Below are 25,984 nucleotides of genomic sequence, written 5' to 3'. Positions count from 1 at the left end.
CCTGAGTAAGTGGATGGCCCAATTTTACTTCCATTTAAAGCTATGGTTTTTCCAGTAGTCATGTACAGATGTGAGAGTTGGACCATGAACAAGGTTGAGCTCCAAAGAACTGAGGCTTTTGAAATGTGGTGCTGGAGAAGATTCTCGAGAGTCTCTTGGACTACAAGGAGATCAGATCCATCAATTCCAAAGGAAATCAACCCTGAATATTCATTGAAAGGACTGATGCTAAAGCTGAAGCTCCAATACTTTGGCCACCTGATGGGGAGAGCCAGCTCACTGGAAAAGATGCTGATGCTGGGAAGGACTGAGGGCAGGAGGAGAACGTGGTGACAGAGGATGAGATGGTTGGGTGGCAACACCGATTCAATGGACATGAGTCTGAGCAAACTCCGGAAGATATTGAAGGACAGGGAAACCTGGCATGCTGCAGTTCATGGGGTCACAAAGAATCAGATACAGCTTAGCAACTGAACAACAACAAATCTATTTCTGACATGGCTTCTCCTGTCCTTTCCTGCCTCAGTCGTCCTCCTTGGCCTTCAGGAAGAAATGCAGACTCCTTAGAACATCATTTCTCCTTAATATCTCTTAATTTCTCCTTGCATATCTCTTAAATCTAAACCTTTTCTTTACTGGGTCCCTTGACCTCCTGGGATTTGGCACAGCAGGAAGCCCCCACTGGGGCTTAGCAAAGACTCAGGTGGAGGGACTTCCCTGGTGGTCCAGTGGTTAAAACCTCACCTTCCAGTGCAGGGGGTGTGGGTTCAACCCCTGAGCGGGAGCTAAGATCCCACATGCCTTGTAGCCAAAAAATAAAAATGTAAAACAGAATTAATATTATACAAATTCAATAAACCCTTTAAAAATGGTCCACATCAAAAAATTCTTTAAAAAAAAAGACTCAGCTAGATTGAGGAAACATCCCACACATCCATAAAGCACATTCCACTCCTGACCAAGGGCTTCTTGCAATGTCAGAGATGGGACCCATAGGAGACTAGAGGCAGGCAGGAGGGGTCTTTATTCCTGGGTTACCTGTCTCTTGTGGTTACCTCTACGCTGATCACATCTAGGGAGAGATCCTTCATCTTAGCTTCTTGATGGGATTTGACATGGGTGATCAACTCCAGGAAGACCCGGCCTCGATAAGCTAAACCATCCTTAACAATGTTGGGAATATTCTAGGGTAATAGGAAGGAAAACAGTAGGAAAAGGAATGAGAGAAAAAAGCAGGAAAAGTCTTTCCTGAAACCTCTGTAGCAAATACAGGGTTGTTCTGTAACTTTCTGCCTTGGGCTGACCACAGTCCCAGGGAGGAATTTCAGAAACTCCAGTCATGGCCATGCCTGGAAACCTCTAGGCCCTGAGCCTTCTTCCACACCTGAGGCCTCCTCTTCCTCTTCATTCATTCTATCTCTAGGCCCACCAAAAATACCCTGTTCCTGTAAACCCTTTCTGCTTGGAGGGGACTGGGGTTACTGTTAAATTATCCCAGGCTGGCCAATCAGGACAGGCTCTGCCCCCTTGGCAACAGTGATTGGCCCAAGGGGAGCACACATGACCTAGCAAGGCCAATTAGAATGCCTCCTTGGCCTTCCCAATTAGAGGCTACCACGGCCCTGTTCCCATCAGGGAGGCCAGACTGTGGTAGAAATGAATGAGGCCTAGGAAAGAGCAGCAGAGATGTGGGAGAGGCTCCTAAAGGCATTGAGGTCCTGGTTTCTGAGGCTCTTCCTCACTCAGAGGCCTTCCCAGCCCCATTCTCTTCTTTTACCAATTGACTTTCTGGTGTTTACTGCCATCCACTCTCTCTCTTTTTTTAAATTTTTACTGGAGGGTGGTTACTTTACAATATTGTGTTCGTTTCTGCTATAGGCAAACTATACATCCCCTCTGTTTTGGATTTCCTCCTCATTTAGGTCACCACAAAGCACTGGGTAGAGTTCCCTGTGCTGTATAGTAGGGTCTCATTAGCTACCTATCTCATACATGGTAGTGTATATACATGAATCTCAAAATCCCAATCCATCCCCCCCCCCCCTCCCGCCCCTTATCACCAGTGTTAATAACCCAGTGCTTTTCCACATTTACCTGTGCTGGTTCTTTTGCTGCCCATGACCTTTCCACCTGCCAAATCTCTTACCTGAGGCCTCATCTCAGTGCCCCTTCCTTAGTGAATGCCCAGAGCACTCCATCTGCTCCTTTCTTGGGTCACAGCACAGGCCCTGGGCTTATGTGGCCCTCTGTGTGCAGGCTTCAAGTCCTCTAGTGGAGTGTCATGGACAGAAACCAGGGCCTGGCCCTCCCCAGGCATCTCCCAGGCCCTGGTGCCTGACACACGGTTGATTTCACCTCCAATATTCCCTACAGCTGACATGAGAAGCTTACAGGGTCTTCTTCCTTCATCCTGAAAGGGGCCTTTTTACCCCCACGGAGAGTCAAGAAGCTGGGGCCAAAGCAGGGTAGGAAGCCGGAGTACATTCCTGCAAGGAGAAAGGGGTGAGAGAGGGTGGGTTCGGGTGGGAGAGGGGCAGGAGGCAGGGCTCGGGGGCTCGCTTGCCTTCTATCTCGGCTCCAGTGGATGAGATCTGGTTGAGCGACAGGCTGACCGTCCCAATCTCATCACTGCACTTGTTCCTGGGGCTGGAGAGAAACACAGCCTGCAGGTGGGGCCCCCAGCCCGGGTCTGATGTCCTCCTGCCTGTGGTTTTTTCCAGCCTCCACCCAGTTGCTCACCAGTCCAAGACTCTGAACTTGATGTAGCTGGAGAGGCAGGGAAGCTGCGAAGGGCAAGGGAGAAGGGCAGTTGGTGCCTGCCCAGATGGCCTGGTCTTTGCTGAGACAGAGCAGTTGGGAAGTCCTGAGTCTGGGTCAAGGTTTGGCTCTGTTACCAGTGAGCCCAGAGGGACTGACCACTGAGGCTTATGGACCTTTAGCTGGGGGCTCCCCACTGTATAGGCCCTTTGCAAGGGCCTGGGGAAGGCCTCGGACTGTGTCCCATGATCATTTTATATTCTCATTCTTAAAAATGGTCCCTCATTGCATCAGCTCCAGGGTCCGCGAGATGTGAGTCTACCCAACTGTGGAGTCCATGACTGCAGCCCTCACACGGCCCTTCAGTCTGGAGGCAGGTTTACCAAGCCATCTCACGGGGACATTGTGGGCCTCGAAAGACTTCCTCACATTTAGCAGTTAACCTTTATTTACTATTTAAATGAAAAAAAATTTTTTTTGGCCACTCAGATGGTTTGTCAGATCTTAGTTCCCCAACCAGGGATTGAACCCAGGCCCGAAGCAGTGAGAGCACAGAGTCCCAACTGCTGGACCCCCACAGGATCCCCTAGCAGTTAACCTCTAAACAGCAGGACGTCTGTCTCTTCAAAGAGTAACAATAGCTGCCACTCTGGGGAGGGTTTCCGTTGTCCCTAGACTGCCCTGAAAGTGTATGTGGATCACTTCAGTGACCCTCACCCCCACCTGCAACAATTCCAGAAGCCAGGAGCTGTAATCATTCCCATTTTCAGACAGGAACACTGAGGCCCCGAGAGGCCGAGTTCCTGAAGCCCTGGGGTACTGTGCAGACCCCTGCCCACTCCACCATAACCCAGCAAGGTATGATTGTCCTTGACTCAGGGGGACTGAGGCCCAGAGAGGGACAGAATCAGGATCGGAACCCAAGCGTCTGAGTCTTATCTCTGCTCTGTCCTCAATTATAAAAACAAAAAGTCCATGTATAAAGCACAGCTGTCGGGGTTGAGGCCTGAGTGGGCCCCTCATCCTCACACATCCTTTGTTCAGGGGGCGTGGCTGGGAGTCCTCTGTTCTCCACTCCCCTTGTCCTTTGTCCCTGGCCGTGGAGCTGAGGGTCAGGGGAGCAGGGGGAATAAAGGACTTTCCATGGACTTCCCTGGTGGTCCAGGGGCTATGACTCTATGCTCCCAATGCAGGGGGCCGGGTTCAACCCCTGGTCAGGGTACTAGATCCCGCATGCCACAACTAAGATCCAGTGTGGACAAACAAATAAATATTTAACAATACATATATAAAGAAAGGGCTTTCCCACCGAGCAGCTGGTTAGTAAGCCATGAGATCACCCTGCTTAAGGAAGGACACTGGAAGTGGAGAGACGGGGGCCCTTGGGCGCCCAGGTCTTCCAAAGCACCAAACCCTACAAATTGATGGAACCATACTTTCATCCATCTTTGAGAATTCTCTTCTCCTTTCCCACTTCTTCGTTTTGATTGCCCTCCTGTCTGGGGGCCCTGAACTGCTAACTGGCACAGACCACTGTCAGCAGTGCCCCCTGCAGCCTGCCTTGCTCGGCCCCTGACCAGCTGGCCTCAGATGCCCCTGACTGTGCAGGTGGTCATCCTGCCACTTCACAGTGAGGTCCAGAAGGCTGGCAACAGGCAATAGGGCTTCTCTGGTGGTTGAGTTGGTAAAGAATTCGCCTGCCATGCAGGAGACTGCCTGCAATGCAGGAGACCCAGGTTCGATCCCTGGGTCAGGAAGATCCCCTGGAGGAAGGGCGTGGCAGCCCACTCCAGTATTCTTGCCTGGAGAACCTATGGAGAGAGGAGCCTGGTGGGCTACAGTCCATGGAGCTGCAAAGAGTTGGACATGACTTAGTGACTGAACTGCCAGCAACAGTCAGGCCGCCACCCAAACAGCCCCAGCTCGAGAGAGAGACTGCATCTACAGGAAATGGGGGAGGGTCTGGGGTGTTTGGACATCTTCAAACATGGGAAGGCCTCTTTCAGGGATGGGGGGCCTGCCCCTCCCCCACTGTTTTCCGAGCCCAGAGGAAGCTGAACATGAGAGAGGACGTCCAAGGCCCTGAGCATCCACAGAGCATCCAAGGATTCCTGTCATGAGCCTCATCCCAGCCAGCACAGGGGGAGAGAGCAAGGGTGCAGGAAGGACTAGGTCCTTTAAGAGTCTACAAAATCACCCAAGAAGGTGGGGATGGAGAGAAATGGTTAAAAATGCTGACTCACGGAGAGGTAGATGGAGACGTTTCTGGGAGAAGCAGGGAGAAGGGTCCATAGAAAGGCAGAGGGGATCTTCTTTGCTAATTTCACATCACACAAATGTAAGGTATGTTAGTGGTGGTGGTGATGGTGAGTTGCTAAGTGGTGGCCACTCTTTGCGACCCCATGGACAGCAGCATGCCAGGCTTCCCTCTGCCACCCTCTTCTCCCGCTTTCAATCTTTCCCAGCATCAGGATCTTTTCCAGTGTAAGGTTTAAGGACAGTGAAACACCCTCTGGGTAGCCAAACAAGTGCCACATAAAGGTCTATACACTCACACGAGAGTGCTGAAGTCCTCTCTCAGATTGCTGACTCTTATTTTACACACAGTTTTTACAAGCCTTGCATGGAGTCAAAAGTCAGTCAAAGCTCTTGCAGGACTTAGAGAAAATCAGCATCCACACTGCTGACAGATGACTGAGGAGGACTGAAAAGTTGTAGAAATCAGACTAAAAGCCCCACCATGTTGAGACCACTTAATATAGTAAGAAACAGCCCCACACTGCACATAGCCCCGGACATAACTATGCTCTTGTAGTGCCTCTAAAGCCATTAACAAAGAGATATAATTATATTCAGGGCACTTTGCTTAGAAGATAAGAAAATGCATAGTATAATTTAGAATGGGTTTTTAAAGTGGTTTTTTTTTTTTTTTTTTTTTAATGTAAGTGAAAAGGCATGTTTAAGTTCTCTGGAAAGTCCAGTCTTAGGGCCCATTCATTTCACTTTTTTTCTAACCTGGCCTTAATGATTGGATCATCAAAAAAGCAAGAGAGTTCCAGAAAAACATCTATTTCTGCTTTATTGACTATGCCAAAGTCTTTGACTGTATGGATCACAATAAACTGTGGAAAATTCTGAAAGAGATGGGAATACCAGATCACCTAACCTGCCTCTTGAGAAACCTGTATGCAGGTCAGGAAGCAACAGTCACAACTGGACATGGAACAACAGACTGGTTCCAAATAGGAAAAGGAGCACGTCAAGGCTGTATATTGTCACCCTGCTTATTTAACTTATATGCAGAGTACATCATGAGAAATACCAGGCTGGAGGAAGCACAAGCTGGAATGAAGATTGCCAGGAGAAATACCAATAACCTCAGATATGCAGATGACACCACCCTTATGGCAGAAAGCGAAAAAGAACTAAAGAGCCTCTTAATGAAAGTGAAAGAGGAGAGTGAAAAATTTGGCTTAAAGCTCAACATTCAGAAAACTAAGATCATGGCATCCGGTCCCATCACTTCATGGCAAATAGATGGGGAAACAGTGAAAACAGTGGCTGGCTTTTTATTTCTTTGGGCTCCAAAATCACTGCAGATGGTGACTGCAGCCATGAAATTAAAAGCTGCTTACTCCTTGGAAGGAAAGTTATGCAACCTAGACAGTATATTAAAAAGCAGAGACATTACTTTGCCAACAAAGGTTCGTCTAGTCAAGGCTATGGTTTTTCCAGTAGTCATGTATGGACGTGAGAGTTGGACCATAAAGAAAGCTGAGAGCCGAAGAATTGATGCTTTTGAACTGTGGTGCTGTAGAAGATTCTTGAGAGTCCCTTGGATTGCAAGAGATCCAACCAGTCCATCCTAAAGGAGATCAGTCCTGGGTGTTCATTGGAAGGACTGATGTTGAAGCTGAAACTCCAGTACTTTGGCCACCTGATGTGAAGAGCTGACTCATTTGAAAAGACCCTGATGCTGAGAAAGATTGAGGGCAGGAAGAGAAGGGGATGACAGAGGATGAAATGGTTGGATGGCATCACCGACTCAATGGACATGGGTTTGGGTGGACTGCAGGAGTTGGTGATGGACAGGGAGGCCTGGCGTGCTGTAGTCCATGAGGTCGCAAAGAGTTGGACACAACTGAGCAACTGAATTGAACTGAACTGAACTTGATCATTAGTTGAAATCATCTGGGTCATATTTGTTTCCCTTTTTTTTTTTTTTTTGGCCTCACAGCACAGCTTGCACTTGCAGGATCGTCGTTCCCTGATGAGGGATCGAACCCAGACCATCAGCAGTGAAAGCATAGAGTCCTAACCACTGGACCACCAGGGAAGTCCCCCCATTCATTTCAAGTAAGGTTCACTGTAATATGTCCTGGGCTTCCTCATGCTCCCTATAAAGCAGAACTCCCTGCCCCCTCCCACCCCTAACTTCCCTCACATGCCCTTTACAAACACCCCTTCTGTTTGTGGAGGGGTGAGGAAGAGAAAGCATGATGAAAAAGCAATACCTGAATACGGAAGGTCAGGATCTGGTTCCATATCGGGCTCTCGGTTTGGGTCTGCACATGTGTCTTGAGCTGGGAATATCCCAAAGAAATATCAGTCCAGCCTGTCCCTCCTCCTTCCACTGGCCTCACCTCCCAGCCCTTCTTGCCCAGCCTATGGGTGGACCCTGTCTGCAGCACAGAGTTGGTCATGGGAGTTCCTGGTCCAGAGACTTTGACAACTCTCATCAGCTACAACTTCAGTCTTTGAGTAGCTATCTAGATCCAGACTCCTTCACATTTTCCCTCAAATCAGCTTTCAATTGATTTAACTTTTAAATAGAGGGTTACTATTTAGTTCAGTTCAGTTCAGTTGCTCAGTTGTGTCCGACTCTTTGCGACCCCATGAATCGCAGCATGCCAGGCCTCCCTGTCCATCACCAACTCCCGGAGTTGACTCAAACTCAAGTCCATCAAGTTGGTGATGCCATCCAGCCATCTCATCCTCTCTCGTCCCCTTCTGCTCCTGCCCCCAATCCCTCCCAGCATCAGGGTCTTTTCCAATATTACATGAGTGCAAACATATTGCTTTTGTTCGAGAAATTCTAAAATCCCAACAAAAAGTCAGCAACAATGATACTGATGGCATACTCCTTTTCAAATTATCACTTGATTTTATTTTTAAACCTAGCCTTATTCTAAGCAATCATGTTGGTAAAGTCAAGGGAGGTGCTGGTTAAATTAGACTGGTTAAACTTTTTTCAAACACTATAAGAAAAATATAGAAATATTAACATTTCTGAAAATATGTGTGCCTCTGCCACCCAACAGTATCTCACCTACTTCCAGAGACCAAACCACTCACTGGGAAATAAATACTCAGTGTGGTGCTCTTAGAACATGTCCACACACCCTTTGGTATGCTCCCCTTCAAAAGGCAGACACCAACCTCCCTCCCCATTTGTCTGGGCTAGATTTAATGACTTCTTTTAATAGGTAAGATATGGTAGAAATGATGCTCGATGAATCTTGAGACAAATATACTTAATTTCAGCCCAGAATTCCCCAAATTTGAACACAGGGTCCTTTTTTTTTTTGCCCATGACATCCATCAGCACACTTTAGAAAATGCTACTGTGTGTTCAGAGAGCTTCAGGGAATGTTAACAATTCCCTTGCCCAGAACCTTCCATGTCTAGATGCAGAAACTGAGGTTCAAAGGGCTCAGCGACAGTTCCAATGGTGTGCATTTGTGAACTTGTTGTTCACTGGTCCACCGTCTGTGCATTTCGATGTTTGTTTTTTGCTGGGCATCTTCTCCCTTCAAGGCACTGGGCTTAGCTCTGGGAAACAAGCTGACTAAGCCATGGCCTCCACCTTCACAGAGACCCTCCCTGGTCCCACGGGATCACATCACTCATAAATGGGATATGACTCCTGGGGTCCTGGCCTCAGACCCAGTCTTTTCCTCCAAGCTACTTTTTTCTAGGTGTCAATGTCTCTAAGCTCCAGACCGTTTTCATGCTTACCTTCTCCCCAATTAGTTCCACCTCCAGCACAGGACTCACAGAGTAGTGTTTCTCTAAGAATAAGAAGTTAAACGATTTCTGCGGCAGCATCATTTTTCAGGAGGAGGAAGTGGAGAAGAGACAGGACCTCGTAATGAAAACCCTCCCTCCTCATTTGGTTTCGTGCCCCCTGGTCAGACCCCTCCCACCTTCACTCTGCTTCCCCGTGCCCCTGTGTGTCCTGGCACACGACGGGATTGGGGGCTAGCAGAAGGAACCTTGAATATGGGTATTAGGGACAAGTCAGGGGCTCGTGGCCCATTTTAAAGGCGCCTTCATAAAACCATTCTCAGTGGATTTTAGCGCTGCCCTCCCCACCCCAAGTCTTAATGTCAGAATGGAACTGGGGAGCCCTGTGAGGAGCCCAGGTGGCCGGGGCCGCTCCCTGCCCAGCCCCGACTGACTAAGGTGGAGGTCCTCGGCACAGTAGATGAAGAACTGCAGGTAGGCCATGCTGATGGGCACCACCGACGACTTGAAGATCCGAGTGTCCATGTCCTCAGCCCTGTAGGTCAGTCTCTGATCGACCTGGAGGGACCAGAGGGCTGAGAGGGTTAGAATCACAAGGAGGTCACAGGCCACCAGACTCGGCTTCCCCAACCTTGGGCTTGCTTGGGATGGGGACGGGCAACCTGGAAGTAACACAGCGAACAAAGGAAAGCGTGTGAAGAGCAGTGGCTGCCTGAGGGGCCTGGGGGCCGGTCACCCACAGAGGCAGCCAGGGTAAGAAATGTCCCGAGGTGCGGGGGCAGCCTCACCGGGGCCTGGTCGCCCACGCCAAGGGCACAGATGGTGACTTTCAGGTAGCCTCTCACACCGCTGTTGCGTTCGCTTGGCTGGCAGAGGCCAAGCCATTTCCTCAGGAGTGTGTGACCTGGAGAGGCAGAGGGCCCGTGGGAGACCAGCCTGCAGTTCCCCCCTTCTTCCCTGGAACCAGTCTTTGCTTCTGGAGTGGGGGCAGGTGTGTGGAAAAGTGTCATATATTCTGGTTTCCATCCAGGGGCAGAGGGAAATGGGACTCACTTCTCTGTGCTTAGTCGCTCAGTCGTGTCCGACTCTTTGCGACCCTTTGGACTGTAGCCCGCCAGGCTCCTCTGTCCATGGGATTTTCCAGGCAAGAACACTGGAGTGGGAAGCCATTTCCTACTCCAGGGAATCTTCCCAACCCAGGGATCGAACCTGCATCTGCTGCATTGGCAGGTGGATTCTTTACCCGATGAACCATTGGGGAAGCCATAAAGTACAGCATCATCAAGCAGAAGCCATGAAGTACAGTAAAATGTTGTCAAGTACAGAAAATAACTCACAGCCTCTTCCCCCACCATGTGTTGAATATACAGGAATTTTGAGATGATTTCAGCACCTGACTGGTTTTTCTCAGAAGACACTCACATTTCCAACAATGATTACCTACCTGGACAGTTGTAGATGAACCCGATATCTGTCTGAAAACACAGTAGATAAAGGATTAGTTAGTGTCTCCAGCCAAGATTTGTAATAACCAACCAACTTGATGACAGTTCATGTACTTTGTTGCTGTCCCATTGCTAAGTCGTGTCTGACTGTTTGTGACCCCATGAACTGCAGCATGCCAGGCTTCCTGGACCTTCACTATCTCCCGAAGTTTGCTCAGACTCATGTCCATTGAGGCAGTGAAGCTATCTAATCATCTCATCCTCTGCCACCCTCTTCTCCTCTTGCCCTCAGCCTTTCCCAGCATCAGGGTCTTTTCCAATGAGTTGGCTCTCACGGACTTGTCCCACCCTAGCTCCTTTCATCTTTACAGCAACCTGGAAGTTGGCCCATTGTCATCTCCACTCTACAGAGGCAGATGTTGAGTTTGAGCCAAGAGCCCAAAGTCTTACAACTAGTAAGGAGGCTTGGATTGGAAGGACCCTTGACCACCACCAGCACTGCTGACAAACACAGCCTTGTTCTTCCCTATGCCTGTGTGGAGGAAAGTGTTTATCCCATCCTGCGGAAGAGGATGGCTGAGGAGTTGGCCAACAGACTATGGGAGATAGATGTTTTTCCCTGGGAGATAGATGTTCTGTATGTTTGTTTTTGATGTGGGCCATTTTTAACATCTTTATTGAATTTGTAACAACACTGCTTCAGTTTTGGTTTTGGTTTTTTGACAGTGAAGCACATGGAATCCTAGCTCTCCAGCTAGGGATCTAACCTGTGTTCCCTGCAGTGGAAGTTCAGAGTCTTAACCACTGGACCTCCAGGGAAGTCACTATGTTCATTATCTTGATTGTGATAATGGTTTCAAATACATATTTGAAAATGTATCAAATTATACATTTCAAATGTTTATACATCATTGTATGTCAATTATATCTCAAATAAAGCTGGAAGAAAACAAACCAAAACAAAACTTATTCACTTCTAATGGGCAATAGATCTAGGCAGTGATCATCAATAGCTGTTAACAACAAAGAAAGAGACCAGCAGCTTCTCGGCCTTTTGGCTAAGATCAAGTGAAGAGACCAGCAGTCATTCTGTGCCTGTAGGTGATGTCATCTTGCCAAATAATTGACCTAAGTCTGATCCAGCCTCTAGATATCAAATACCTGGGTGGAGGATTGTGAGATGAGAGTCCCTGGAGGTACAGTCAGCAAAATCCAGGCTGAGGGAAAACTCTGCAGGACAAACTATCCAGTTGCTTCAAGAAATAAATGGCCAGACTTCCCTAGGGGTCCAGTGCTTAAGAATCCACCTTACAATACAGGGAACTAAGATCCCATGTGCTGTGGGGCAGCCAAGCCCATGAGCCACAACTGCTAAGCCCTCATTTCATGACGAGAGTCTGCAAGCTACTCTGAAAGTGCTTGCATGACACAGTGAGCATCCCAAGTGCCAAAACTGAGACCTAAGACACTTGAATAAATAAATATTAAAAAAAGAAAAAGAAATGCAAAGAAAACTAGGGTGCAGGACCAACTGAATAATATACACCTAAAAATATATTTTAATCAACTGCAATATGTGCACTAGGTTTGGATCCTGATTTGAATAAACTGCAGAAGGAATTCATGAGACAATTAGGGATATTTGAACACTGACCAGATATTTAGTGCTAGCCAGGAATCATAAAGGTGTTTAGATGTTGTCATTGTATTTAATTATGCTTAATAACGTCTGTATGTTTTTGAGATAGGTAATGAAATATTTTAAAGTAAAATTATATGTCTGAGATTTGATTCAAAATATTTAGGTTGGTACAAAGCAATTGCAGTTTTGGGCCATTGCTTTTAAATCAGTCATGTCAGACTCTTTGCAACCCCATGGACTGTAGCCCACCAGGCTCTGCTGTTCATGGGATTCTCCAGGCAAGAGTACTGGAGTGGGTTGCCATTTTCTGCTCCAGGGGATCTGCCCAACTCAGGCACCCCCAACCATTCCAGAATCTCTTAACTCCTGGGCCTGTGCTGTTTCTTTGAGACTCAGTTGGGGGAGGGGCAGGTTATGAACATCCACATGCTTATTACAAGTTGTGAGAAAGAAACCTTCCTTTGACTTGTCCTAAATTTGCCTTTCCCAAGGGTAGGGCCCTTTTCCCAAGAGTTGCCAGATTTAGGAAATAAAAATACAGATGCCAGTTTAAATTAGGATTACAGATAAATAACGACTCTTTTTTAGTAAACATAGGTCCCCAGCAATATTTCATGAGGAGCCATGAAATATTGGGGACATACTTACATTTAAAAAGTACCTGTTGTTTAAGATTAAAAATTTCCAGGGCCTTCTGGATTTAACCTGGCAACCCTACCTTTTGGTTAGCCCTTCATGATTGTGTGAATGTTCCTCATTTCTCAACCTGGGTCTTTCCCAAAGCAAATCTTTTCACTTGGTCTTCAGGGGCAGTCTTTCTCCAGATTTTCCAACAATTGGTTTACCTTTTGGATCCTCTGTTTCCATTTTCTGGAGACAGAGATGTGAGCTGTGTCCATAAATATTCTAAGTGTGGGGAAGTCAAGGTGGCACCCAGCACTCTCATAAATGTTACATACTTTAATCCTCACAAAAATCCTGTGGGTTGAGTATGTTATTATCCCCATTTACAAATGAGGAAGTAGAGGCTCCGAATAACTTGTCTAAATCAGCCAGTGGGTAGGTGGATCCACAACTGTATCTTCCTGCATGAAAATCTCAGCCCTTTTCCCTAGCCTGGGGCAAGTAGCCCTGGGTGGGTCTCTGTAACTATTTCACCAAACCTCCTCCTCCATCCAGTGCTCACTTGGAATCTCCCAATCTCTGCATTGAATCTCATCACTGAGGAGTTCATCACCTGCAGGGAGTTCCGAGAAAGATTTGTTATTCACAACCCTGATTTCCCCAAGCCCATGAGAAGAATGGCAGGGTACATCTGGGCTCTCCAGGACTGACTCAACGCTTCCTAATGACTGACACTTCCAAGTAGTGTTTCTCATTTAATTCTCAGAGGACCCCTGAGAAGTTCAGATTTTTAGTTCCACTTTCAGGATGAGGAAATTGATCAGAGAGGTCAATTCACTTGGTCTCCACAAGGCAAACTCGCTCTCAGCTTTCTCCTCTGCCTCCTATCTTGGCTGTTTCCTAAGAACTCTTCAAGGGAGAAGCCTTGGTCTCACTAGCCCTGTGCTGGGCACATAGGAGGCATTTGATAAATACAAGTTTCCCATTGTTACCGGGCTCCCTGTGGTCAGAGAACGGAATGTCTCATTTGGAGGGACGTTTGAGGGGTCCTTTGGTGGCATGAAAATCCTGGTACATGGGAAAGGGTTGCTTTGTTCACCTTGGAGCTAAGCTCAGGGCCTATCAGTTGGCATTTCATAACATTCATTGAAAGAACAAATAAATGGGTGGATGGATGGATGGATGGATGGATGGATGGATGGATGGATCAGGCGGGCGTCTGGCTGCTGGGGTGAAGAAGGTGGCAGAGATGCTGCCTTGGGGTCAGAAAGACCATCTTATGTGACTCTAGCTCTACAGATGGGGCTGGAGGGGAGTGAAGCACTTTTCAGAATTGAGGCGGGAAAGAAAAGTGAACCCATCTTGCCCGGCTCCTCACCTGGATTAAGATGATCTCATCGAAGAACTTCATAGGAGCCTCATAAAAATTCTGAAAGAAGATCTGAAGTAGAGAGAATGGGAGGGGGCTGGAGGTGGGAGTGGGAAACGTGTCTCCATCACATCCCCCAGGGACTGAGCAAGCCTGAATTAAGAGGCTTCTGCCTGTCATTTGCCCATTTTGATGACCTTCATCTCCTTACCACCCACATGTTCCGCTTGTAGAAGCAGAGACCCGCCAGGTCCTAAAGGATTTTTTATCCAGAAGAGGGTGGTGTAGGGGAATCCCTGGAGGACCTGGGAGCGGCTCAGAGCCCATCACACTGTCCTGGGATGGAGATGAAAGTGTCCGCCTCTTTCTAGATTGCCCTGTCGGTCCACAACACCCCCACTTCCTGCTGCAGCCAGAACCTTCCCTCCAAGAGTAGACCTGGCCCTGTCACCCTCCTGCTTGAGTCCCTCCATGGCTCTCAGGTCCCATCCATGATGAGGCCGCAGCACATTTTGCAGGCTTACCTACAGCCACCCCCCATCCCAGCTCCACCCATGTCTACAGTTTTGCCAACCAGCCCTACTGTTTCTTCCTTCCAGGTCTCTGAGAACACAGTTCCTTTTTCCTGAATTATCTTTCTCCATCTTGTCCCTCTTTCCTTGGTAGACTCTTCCTTCAAGGTTTCAGGAGACTTTTCTGAGTCCTCTCCACCCTCTGTTCCCTGCCCCCAATGTGCTTCTCTCTTTTCTTTGGTGGTCTAGTCACAGATTAATTCAGTGCCTATTTATGGAGTTCTTATTGCGTCAGTCATGATGCCAGGAAGGGAGGCCCCAGCGCCGGCAAAGTCAGCATTCTTGTTCAGTCACTCAGTCGTGTCCAACTCTTTGCGGCCCCATGGACAGCAGCATGCCAGGCTTCCCTGTCCATCACCAATTCCCAGAGCCTGCTCGAACTCGTTCATGGAGTTGGTGATGCCATCCAACCATCACATCCTCTGTTGTCCCCTTCTCCTCCTGCTTTCAATCTTTCCCAGCATCGCAGTCTTTTCTAATGAATCAGCTCTTCGCATCAGGTGGCCAAAGTATTGGAGTTTCAGCTTCAGCATCAGTCCTTCCAATGAATATTCAGGACTGATCTCCTTTAGGATTGAGTGGTTTGATCCTCTTGCAGTCCAAGGGATTCTCGAGAATCTTCTCCAGAACCATAGTTTGAAAGCATCAATTCTTCAGCACTCAGCTTTCTTTATGGTCCAACTCTCATATCCATACCTGACTACTAGAAAAACCATAGCTTTCAGCTAGGCAAACCTTTGTCAGCAAAGTGATGCCTCTGCTTTTTAATACAGAGACATTGAAGTTGTCTAGGTTTGTCACAGCTCTTATTCCAAGGAGCGTGTCTTTTAATTTCATGGCTGTAGTAACCGTCAGCAGTGATTTTGGAGCCCAAGAAAAGAAAGTCTGTCGCTGCTTCCACCTTTTCCCCTTCTATTTGCCATGAAGTGATGGGGCCAGATTGCTATCACTTCCACATGGGGCCTGCACTTTCTGGATGCATCAGTGGCCCTCCCAGATCTTTATCCTCCAGGCCCTTGTCCCCCCAGATTCCTGTCTCCCCAGATCTCTGTCCCCCCACATCCCTGTCCACTGCAGTCTTGCCCCATTGTCATCATTTATGTGCTTACGTACTATGCTCTCCACGGTGGACCATCTGTGCCCAGTTTTGTGGGACAAACAAATGAAAGCGGCTGAGGCAGGGAGCAAGCTTACCATCCACCAGCAGGAAAGGCCTAGCCCTCGGCCGGCCCCTTTGACCCAAGGGCCCCATTCAGCTCTGAAGGGCGTGGGCTGCCCACCTCATTGAAGAAAGGGTTGTTCCCCATCTTGATCCGTGAGTGGTGCTGGCGGCCTCCAATGACCACCTTCACCACTGGTTTGATGTCGTTGCCCATCAGCTGCCGGGCTTCAAACACCTGCACTCGGACCTGCAGGGAGAGACCAGGGGAAACAGGCTCCTACTTGTCAAGGGGGACTCTCCTCTGAAAGAACAGCGTTCTGGTAAGCAGCGTCTACGGCCGATGGAAAGCGGCCCCACAGCCCTGGGAAGGCTCTGGCTCCCTGTTTCCTCCTGTGGGAACTGTCACCTCCACTTCGCCCTATCATTTTGGGTGCACATAGGTTTTACTGAGTGGGAGGGACTTGTTAACAGAATACGGCCGAACATTTCTCAGTTGTTGTTGTTTCGTTTTGTTTCTTTTAAATATTTATTTGACTGTACCAAGTCTCAGTTATGGCATGTAGGATCTTTAGTTACAGCATGTGGGATCTAGTTCCCTGACCAGGGATTGAACCTGGGACCCTGCATTGGGAGTGGGGAATCTTAGCCACTGGACCACCAGGGAAGTCCCACAGTATATTGTGTTTTATACTTGTGATCTTTTTACAGAATTGAACACTTTATTTAATTTTATTTAATTATTTATTTTTTACCAGAGATGAAGAAGTTTATTTCACAGTAATAAAAGGACCAGTTAATGAAGAGAACATATAAAGATTATAAACATTTTTGTTTATACCCTTGTCAGGGTATAACAGATCTTCAGAATATATGAAGCAAAAACTGATAGAAGTATAAAGAGAAATAAACAAAAACTTTTCTCTCCATTGATACAGCAGGTAGGCAGAAAATCATCATGGTATAGTACATTTGAATAGCACTATCAATCAACTTGGCTTCCCCAGTGGCTCAGCAGTAAAGAACCCACCAGCCAAGGCAGGAGACTGGGTTCCATTCCTGGGTCGGGAGGATCCCCTGGAGAAGGAAATGGCAACCCACTCCAGTATTCTTGCCTGGGAAATTCCATGGACAGAGGAGGCTGGTGAGCCACAGTCCATGTGGTTGCAAAAGAATTGGACATGACTTAGAGACTAAACAACAACAACAATCAATCAACTTGACCCGATGGACATTTATAGACTATTTGATCCAACAGGGGCAGAATGCAAATTATTCTTAAGTGTACACAGAACATTTACCAAGAAAGACCATATTCTGGAACATAAAGCATGTTTCAATAAATTAAAAAATAATCATTCAGGTTATTTTTTTTTTTACCATAATAGTATTATTTTTTTCAGTGTTCATTGGAGTATAGTTGCTTTACAATGTTGTGTTGGTAGGAACTGAACATTTTAAACTTCTGTGCAGTTCAATCTATGATCTGTGTTTCTTCTTCTCTCCTGAGACTCAGTAAAGGTTCTCACCTGGAAGTGCTGAGGCTTTGGGGACAGAGCCTTGTGCACTGTGGCACTGGGAAACATCAGCTTCTGCTTAGCCACCTCTTGAGCTGTTATGGCCAGGAGGTCTTCATCACCTGGGGAAACAGCCCAGGGTGGGCTCTCACGGGGGGAGAGCAGGACACTTGGGGGCATGTCCCCCATTTCATCGTTCTGTCCTCAGTGTCCCCAGTGCTAGCTAAAATCACAGCCAGGAGGCCCTGGGAAGGGCACATGACCCCCAGAACCCTCCCATGGTCCCCCCTAGCCTCGGTAACCCTGGGCCTCACTCTTTATACATGGGCGGGGCACGCTCTTGGAAATGTCCATCCTTGCCTCCCTCTGCCGCCTATTGGAGGCTGAGTCTTATGTCTACGGTGACAAGTAGACATATTGGGCAGGTGTCTGGAGATCTCACAATGCTATAGGCCTCAAGGGTTGGGTCTCCAAGATTCCCAAGAGCCCACCCAGCTATGGTTGGAGAAGGGCAGGGCTCAGCCCCGTGGAAGCACATACCGATCCTCTCCATATCCTTGTAGGTCATAAGGGCTGCCTGTAAGGCGATGGTACACTGCAAGGCAAAGGCAGGGAGCTGTAAGATCCTGCAATCCCTGGCAAGACCGTAGCGCTAGAGCCTGGTCCATCGTGGCGGGAGTCACACCCAGCCACCCTGGGTGGGGTGGTGCTGCCCACGGCACTGGGCCACAGCAGGGGGACGGTGCAGTCTGAGGTGGAGGGAGGTCATGAGCTGATGGGGAGAGGGCCATGCAGATGGGGGCTGAAGAACAGAGGAGGCTCATGACTCTGGTGGTGACAGAATAGAATGCCGCAGGGTGGGGACGAGAGAAGTGACTTGGGACCAGTCCAGAACCACTGATGCTAAACCAGCCCAATGTCTCATGACGTCCTGTGGGAACTCCAGCAAACACCCAATTGACCTCCTGCCTCCAAGTGCCTTCACTGCTCATCCATCGTCAGAATTGACCCGTAAACTCCCTAAGTGCCCTAAACTATCAGAGTAAAGTCACAGCTTACCGCGTAGACCCCACGAGGCCCTTCACTTCTGGCCCCTGGCCACCGCCCAGTCTCGGCTCTCCCGCAGCCAAGCCCCCTCGCACCACCCCCAGTGCCGGCAGCGCAGGCAGCCCAGCCTCCTGAACATGCTGCGCTGCCTTTTTGGCCCCCAGCCTCCACGCAAGCCCCTTTTGGCCCTGCCAGGGGCTGTCTTTCTTCCCTCTCCGCTGGGCAAACCCATGTGCAGCTGTGCTCAGTCGCCCCATCATGTCCGACTCTGCGACCCCATGGACTACAGCCCAGCAGGCTCCTCTGTCCGTGGGGATCTTCCAGGCAAGAACATTGGAGTGAGTCGCCATGCCCTCTTCCAGGGGCTCTCCCCAACCCAGGGATTGAACTTGTGTCTCCTGCATTTCAGGTGGATTCATCTGAGCCACCACGCCTCTCCTTAAAAACCATCTATAGGGCTTCCCTGGTGGCTCAGTGGTTAAGAATCCTCCTGCCAATGCAGGAGACACAGGTTTGACCCCTGGTCCAGGAAGATCCCACATGCCAAAAAGCAACTGAGCCCATGCCCAACAACTATTGAGCCCGTGCTCAGAGCTCGGGAGCTGCAGCTACTGAAATGCGAGTGCCCTAGAGCAGGTGCTCTGGAACTGCAGAAGCCATTGCAACGAGAAGCCTTCACACTGCAACTAGAGAGAAGCCCTTGCTTGCCACAAGTAGAGAAAAAGCCTGTGCAGCAACCAAGACCCAGCACAGCCAAAAATAAATAAATAAAACCACAGTAGAAATGTATTTTAATCTATAAGAGTGGAACTCTGACCTACACTCTGTTGCAATCAGCTCAGGAAATGAACCTGACACTCACAGTAACCAGCCCAGGAAGTCAGTTTGTTGTGAGTCGGACCTATAGAAAGTCAGACCCCCAGTTCTCGCATCAAACAGCCAGGACTTGATTAATAACTGACGAATCCCTTAATTTTGTTCCCGCTTTTAGCTCAGGGCCAATGGGAGAAAGCCAAATATATACCCCTAAGCAGTCACATAGGGCACTCAGCTTCTAGCTGGTCCACTCACAGCTTCCCCAACATCAACAGCCTCCCGTCAGGACATACCTGAAGTCTTCCCTTTTTCTACCATAGAGTTTTCTCACTCCTCTGCCTGCCTTTGCATCTCTGTCAAATCTAAGTGCTGGTGGCTGACTCCCTTGTTATATCTGTTGTGGTTGTTTAGTCGCTAAGTCATGTCCAACTCTTCTGTGACCCCACGGACTGTAATCCACCAGGCTCCTCTGTCCATGGGATTTCCCAGGCAAGAATACTGGAGTGGACTACCATTTCTTTCTCTAGGGGATCTTCCTGACCTAGGGATCGAACCTGTGTCTCCTTCATTGTGGGCAGATTCTTTACCACTGAGCAACCAGGGAAGCCCCTTGTTATACATTAATAGCGAGCTCTGAATAAATCACCTTTGCTTATTCTCATCTGGCTGGTCTTCATTGCCTCCTCCGTAAAGCCTTTCATTTTCTCTCAAGTGAAATCATTCATTCCCTCCTGACCTCAGTGAAGTAGGTTTACAGACCCCAGTACACATGTGTTGGAGTGCTTGTCATGTGAGTGACAACAGATGTGGGCCTCATTCAAGTTTGTATCCCAGGCCTAGCAGCGTTGCTGACACCAGGAGACAACTGACTGAACACTGATCTCAACGGGTGGATGAAGGGTAGAGGGGTGAGTAGGTAGATGAAGAGTGTCATGGAACCTGGGGATGTGAGGACAAGTGTGATGGGTCCCCCAGGGTAGAAAATGTTCTCTGAGTTAGGGGGGACACTGAGACTCTGCTGCTGGGCATGGCCCAGCTTCATCAGCTGCCCCCCACTCCTTCAGCCACCCCCCTGGGGCCCGACTCACGTCTGTGGGCATCATGGAATGGTTGAGCAGGGTCAGGTCATTCACAAAAAGGATCTTTCTTGGTTTTTTCACCAAGGGCTTGAGCAGTACTGTGGCCATGCCAATGAACCTAGGGAGACAGGGAGCAGGTGTGAGATCCTGAGCCAGGTGTCCTCTGTCCCAGCCATAGCTTTATCCAGGGATGTCTTTTCCCTCCTTGAGGCTGTGCTGTCCAGACAGAAGGAAGGATGCAGTGATGGGGAGCATCCACTAGAGGGCACAGGACTCTCAACTCTCTGGGAATTGGCTTGGGGGCTTCCTTGCCAGTGGACACCCTAGTTACTGGCTCTGCCATGCTGTGCTGAGCCCCTTTCCAGAAACTCTGCTCCCACGCTCCTCTGGAACAGGACCTGAGCCAAGGAACAGCTGATAGGACCAGGAGGTGGGCATCTGACCAAAGCTGGGCCAATCAAATTCTCTGTCCCAGGAATTTGACCTGGGATGCCATAGCTCAGACTCAGTAGGGCACTAGAATGGGGCTGTGATGAGAAACCAGTGTTGGGCAGAAAGAAACAGGTTTGAGATCCTTTGTCTTTAAAAGAGACAGAATGCTCCTGAGTCCCTAGTTTCCTAATTCTGTTTGATCTATCTATAATACTAGCCTTGATACTTTTCTTTTAGCTGTCTAAAGTGGGTTCTAGTCCTTGCATCTGAGTTATGGCTTAGAGGCTGGAGACACAGTATCTGCTGTAGATTTGGTCAGAGAATCAGGCTCCTCCTGCCCCTCTCTCTGGGGGAACCTCACCTTTCCTTCTTCACTGAGCCCATGTCTCGAAGGGTGATTTGCAGGAAAGAGTCCTTCTGCAGGGGGTGGTTCCAGAGGTGCCAGATGAGCGTCTGGGGGAGCCACAGAGAGGTCAATATCCTCCCTCTGTCCCGCCCCCTTCCCATCCTTCTAGGAAATGAGAAAAGATGCAGGTGAAGGTCTGACACTGTGTTTCTCTCGAACTGAGGACTCTCCCTCAAGTTCAGTTTCCTAAGAGGAGGCATTTGTTACCTTCACCCAGGAGCTGGGCATCCTACCAGAGCTCCTAGAGCTTAGCTGCAGTACTGGGGGCTTGTTAGTGGTTAAGCAGCTTGGGAATCAGGTGGTGGGACAAGGATGGATGAGATGAGGGGGGATCCTGCAGAGGGAGCCCTGTCTCTGGGAACATCAGGATGGCTGGTTGGACAAGACGAGTCCATCCCAGGGTGAGAAAGGAAGGCCAAGAGCTCTGAGCAGCTGTGGTTGCTGTGGCCCTGAAGTCTGGCCCCACACAGACTTCTCAGCATAGAGTCTGCTCACAGGGCAAGATGCTCCAGCCATGGGAAGGCTGATGAGGCCCCTGTCCCCTCTCTAGACTTCTGAGCACAGTCAGTCTGGGCCCAGCCTGACTGCTGAGCTTGTCATCGTCTCATCTGGGCTTTCCCTGATGTGTTTTACCTCATTCCACACGGGGTGATTGCCTTCCACCTCACGAGTTGTCCTCTTGACATCTGAAAAGACACCAAGGGGCCAGTATATGCGATAGTACATGTTTCAAAGTCTAGGTTCGAGTGAGCAAACAGAGGTCAGACTCTTTAAGAAAACATCCAGTCTACATTGGCAGATGTGATGTGGCACTGATTCTAACTTTGGAGTCTTCTAAATTTCTCTCCTTTCGTTAAGAGTGACATCACCCCCATGTGACAGATAATGTTATGTGTTCATTTCATTTTCCTCCTGGGTACACAGTTCCCAGTCATCTCACACCAGGATGGGGCCGGGTAGCTCGTCCTGGCCAATGGAGTGTGGGGGCGATACTTAACTGCTGCCTGGATTGGCTCCCAAAGCTTCCCATGAGAGTCTCCATTCCCCTCCCCGCTCCCGTGTCCACTCTCACCATCTGCTGGCAGAGCGATGCCTGGTAACTCTGAAGCCACCAGCAGCAAGCAGCTGGTCCCCAGTCTGCTCTTTGGAGGAGTCATATAGGATTGCTGCCTGATCTGTACCACTGACGTTAGACTTGGTTGTGAGCAAGGGGTGAACTTCTGTTGTGTTAAGGCACCGGGATTTAAGGGTTCCATTGTTACCATTGAGTAACAATCAACGGTAAAGTCAGTGTACCCTGAGACATCCTAAAACATCTCTAATGGGATAAAAGGTCTTTATCCACTACAAGTTGTCTTCTCCAGAAACATCTTTAACAAAGAACAGTCCATAGCCCTGCAAAGAACCTCTAAATTGGTAAATCTGAGATTCTTCCCAAGGAACGAATGTGTGTATGAGGGCATGGTAACCCACTCCAGTATTCTTGCCTGGAGAATACCATGGACAGAGGAGCTTGGTGGCCTACAGTTCATGGAGTTGCAAAGAGCCGTTCACTGGAAAAAAGGAAGGCAGAGGAGCCATAATGAGAACTCATAGCAATAAGGATGATAAATTTGAAAGATCCAGATGATGTCTACCTCATCTTCTGGTCACGTGGCATCTTTTACACAGTAGGGCACCAATGGATCTAGTTTGCACTGGACACATGTTGCCTCTTGGGGGTCCTGGCTCTTACCTCTGAAGTACACGGAGACGCAGGGTCTGGGTGGGGGGCTTAGGGGTGGGCTAATCTTGGCCGACTGCACGATAAGCCGTAGCATCTTCCCCACCAACTTCTCAATGTCCTTCTCAGGTGAAACTTCCTGCTTGGAGCACCTTGGTCCAGGGCTTCTCCTAGGGCTTATAGGGTGAGTAAGATCTGTTGCTTAGCAACAGAGGTGATGTCACAAAGGTCGGTGGCTCTTGATTCTGAAGAGGAATGCAGAGAATGGAAAGAGGAATAAGTCGTAGGGCATGATGAAGCCAGTGGCTTGAGGTGACCAGGGCTGTAGAAACAAAAGTTTGACTAAATTTCATTTCTTCTTCCCATTTTCTTTTCTCTCTCATTCTTACTGTCTTTCTAATTTCAAGATCAGGAAAAAGGGGAATATCTTGCTTTATACAAGCAAGATATCTGGACTGAATCATTGCCAAAGTCACACTGTTTCCATAAGAAAATAGAGAAGGGAAGTGAGTTGACAAAAGGAATAGGGAACTCAAAGATGATTTCAGTGATGTTTCAGAAGTCCTTCCTAATGTGAAAGCAAACATTGAGGCCTCCCTTTTTCTAAAGAGGACATGAGCTTAGATAATGAGTCTCTCTTTAACCAAACTAGCTTACTCATTAACAAATTTCTATGCCAGCCAGCTGGGTTTGTAAAGTTAAAGAAAACTCTCTAAAGAAAAATCTCACTGAAATATAATCTTGTTGTGGTGTCTTGATTGCTCTCAAGGACTCTCAGAATGAGAAAGGAGCAGGTCATTGCTCTTGTTGTCCCTAAGCTTTTTCTACTTTGGGGTTGATCATTATATAACCTACATCTAACTACATCCAATAGTTAGCGTGAAAAAATTTTTTTGTCAATTTATTTACTTGGCTGTGCTGGGTCTTAGTTGCGGCATGCGAGCTTACTAAGACTTTTTTTTTGGTTTTTGATGCGGACCATTTTTAAAGTCTTCATTGAATTTGTTTTATGTTTTGGTTTTTTGGCCACAGGTTATGTGGGACCTTAGTTTCCTGATCGGGGATGGAACCTGCACCCCTTGCATTGGGAGTAGGGAGTCTTAGCCACTGGACCCCCAGGGAAGTTCCATTAGCATAAAAATTAATGAATGTTTTTAAAATGTGTATTAGTTGATGAAACAATTTACCACTAAGCTTACTACGCATTCTGAAACATGCATAGCATTCAAAGAACAACAACAATTTAAAAAAAAACAAACTGGATGTGTGACTATGGTGCTAGGATTGCTTTTAGTCTTCCTTAGTTTTTCTTGAAATCCAACAATGACACAATGCTTGTTGCTTTGTGACAGATTTTCCAAACTAATCATGACACAAAAGGCAAACCCAGTAAAGGAAGAGGTTGATAGATTGGATCATATAAAATTTAAGATTCTTGTATAGAAAAATATACCTTAAAAGGCAAATATCAAGGTAGGGAACATGCAACAGTTCTTATAATTCAATAAGAAAACGATGAATACTCCAGAGAGAAATGGGCAAAGTTTAGATTAGAGGATTGCCCAAACAGATGTTTAAAAAAACAAATTCAACAACAACAAAATTCAAAACAACAAATTCAAAAACAAATTCAACCTATTTACTAATCAAAGAAATGCAATGAGGTACTGTTTGTCATTTTGGCAAATTGGACTCAGAAGCCCCCAAAACAAGAAAAATATATAAAAAAAAAATTCGAGCTCATTAATAAGCAAAGAAATACAATAAGATACCATTTATCACCTCCCTGATCGGCAAAGAATGAAAAAAAAATGATTAACTTGGTGTGCTGATGAAGGAAGCAGGGGCAGAGAAAACATACCAGTTCATACACTGTGCTGATCAGACATAAAGAGAAAAAAAACAGCAGAATGCTGGAGCAAAATAAGTGCCAGGGCAAGAGAATTAAGGGTGGTGAAAGATGAACCAAAGGCTGCTCTTTTTCTGTCATCCTAATAATATTAACCTCTATATCTCTAAATAGTATATTTAAATAACATCTCTTGAATTTTTCACTTTAAGAGACTATCTACCAAGTCAGTTCTTTTACATCATCTTTCACTCCTTTCCCATCTCCCAGCTTCTCTCTCCCAAACTTTCCAATTCATCACTTTTAGACCATATCTACCCTGGAGGAGGGCATGGCAACCCACTCCAGTATTCTTGCTTGGAGAATTCCATAACCAGAGGAGCCTAGCGGGCTAATATATAGTCCATGGGGTCACAAAGAGTCAGACACAACTGATTTGCCATGCAGACACCATTGTTTATCTGCAGATTTAACTTTTATGCAGAGTGCATCATGAGAAATGCTGGACTGGATGAAGAAGCACAAACTGGAATCAAGATTGCCAGGAGAAATATCAATAACCTCAGATATGCAGATGACACCACCCTTATGGCAGAAAGCAAAGAACTGAAGAGCTTGATGAAAGTGAAAGAAGAGAGTGAAAATGTTGGCTTAAAACTCAACATTCAGAAAACTAAGATCATGGCATCTGGTCACATCACTTCATGGCAATAGATGGGGAAACATGGAAACAGTGACAGACTTTATATTTTTGGGCTCCAAAATCACTGCAGATCACAGTGACTGCAGCCGTGAAATTAAAAGACGCTTGCTCCCTGGAAGAAAAGTTATGACCAACCTAGATAGCATATTAAAAAGCAGAGACATTACTTTGCCAACAAAGTCTGTCTAGTCAAAGCTATGGTTTTTCCAGTAATCATGTATGGATGTGAAAGTTGGACTATAAAGAAAACTGAGCACTGAAGAATTGATGCTTTTGAACTGTGGTGTTGGAGAAGACTCTTGAGAGTCCCTTGGACAGCAAGGAGGTCCAACCAATCTATCCTAAAGGAAATCAGTCCTGAATATTCATTGGAAGGACTGATGCTGAAGCTGATAATCCAATACTTTGGCCACCTGATATGAAGAACTGACTCATTTGAAAAGACCCTGATGCTGGGAAAGATTGAAGGCAGAGGAGAAGGGGACGACAGAGGATGAGATGGTTGGATGGCATCACGGACTCAATGGACATGAGCTTGAGTAAACTCCAGGAGTTGGTGATGGACAGGGAGGCCTGGCATGGTGCAGTCCAAGGGGTCGAAAAGAGTCAGACATGACTGAGCGACTGAGCTGAAATGAACTGAACTGAACTGTTGCTTATCACACACGATGACAGGTTTAGTACACCTGCCTTTCCTGCAATCTGTTTTCATTCATATCTCATTTGGGGGCTAAATCTATACTGTATTTAGTATTTTCTTTTTATGATAATACATTTTTTTCAGTGGGCTTCCCAGGTGGTGCAGAGGTAAAGAATC

The 25,984-nt window shown here is 47.5% G+C and overlaps 1 protein-coding gene across 3 annotated transcripts in view; it reads right to left on the bottom strand.

Moving 5' to 3' along the window:
- The window catches only part of FER1L5 (fer-1 like family member 5), a 53,710-nt gene extending 30,875 nt beyond the window's left edge, over nt 1–22,835 (bottom strand). The window contains exons 1-18 of one of the 3 annotated variants that reach the window (XM_070474393.1): nt 22,628–22,835; nt 21,526–21,578; nt 20,848–20,939; nt 20,064–20,172; nt 17,653–17,707; nt 17,125–17,234; nt 15,717–15,845; nt 13,874–13,936; nt 13,058–13,108; nt 10,229–10,259; nt 9,573–9,688; nt 9,219–9,342; nt 8,776–8,828; nt 7,272–7,340; nt 2,740–2,783; nt 2,564–2,646; nt 2,392–2,486; nt 1,056–1,184 (exon numbers count right to left, since the gene is read on the bottom strand). In XM_070474393.1, coding sequence (XP_070330494.1) covers nt 1,056–1,184; nt 2,392–2,486; nt 2,564–2,646; nt 2,740–2,783; nt 7,272–7,340; nt 8,776–8,828; nt 9,219–9,342; nt 9,573–9,688; nt 10,229–10,259; nt 13,058–13,108; nt 13,874–13,936; nt 15,717–15,845; nt 17,125–17,234; nt 17,653–17,707; nt 20,064–20,172; nt 20,848–20,939; nt 21,526–21,578; nt 22,628–22,712 — 1,491 coding nt within the window. In that variant the 5' untranslated portion in view covers nt 22,713–22,835. The remainder of the gene's footprint in view (nt 1–1,055; nt 1,185–2,391; nt 2,487–2,563; nt 2,647–2,739; nt 2,784–7,271; nt 7,341–8,775; nt 8,829–9,218; nt 9,343–9,572; nt 9,689–10,228; nt 10,260–13,057; nt 13,109–13,873; nt 13,937–15,716; nt 15,846–17,124; nt 17,235–17,652; nt 17,708–20,063; nt 20,173–20,847; nt 20,940–21,525; nt 21,579–22,627) is intronic. The other 2 variants (XM_070474380.1, XM_070474386.1) reach the window with 2 other exon arrangements.
- Between the last annotated feature and the right edge of the window lie 3,149 nt (nt 22,836–25,984).

Source organism: Odocoileus virginianus, chromosome 2 (assembly GCF_023699985.2).
Source record: "Odocoileus virginianus isolate 20LAN1187 ecotype Illinois chromosome 2, Ovbor_1.2, whole genome shotgun sequence".
Taxonomy (NCBI): domain Eukaryota; kingdom Metazoa; phylum Chordata; class Mammalia; order Artiodactyla; family Cervidae; genus Odocoileus; species Odocoileus virginianus.
This window is presented reverse-complemented; position numbering and strand designations above follow the sequence as displayed.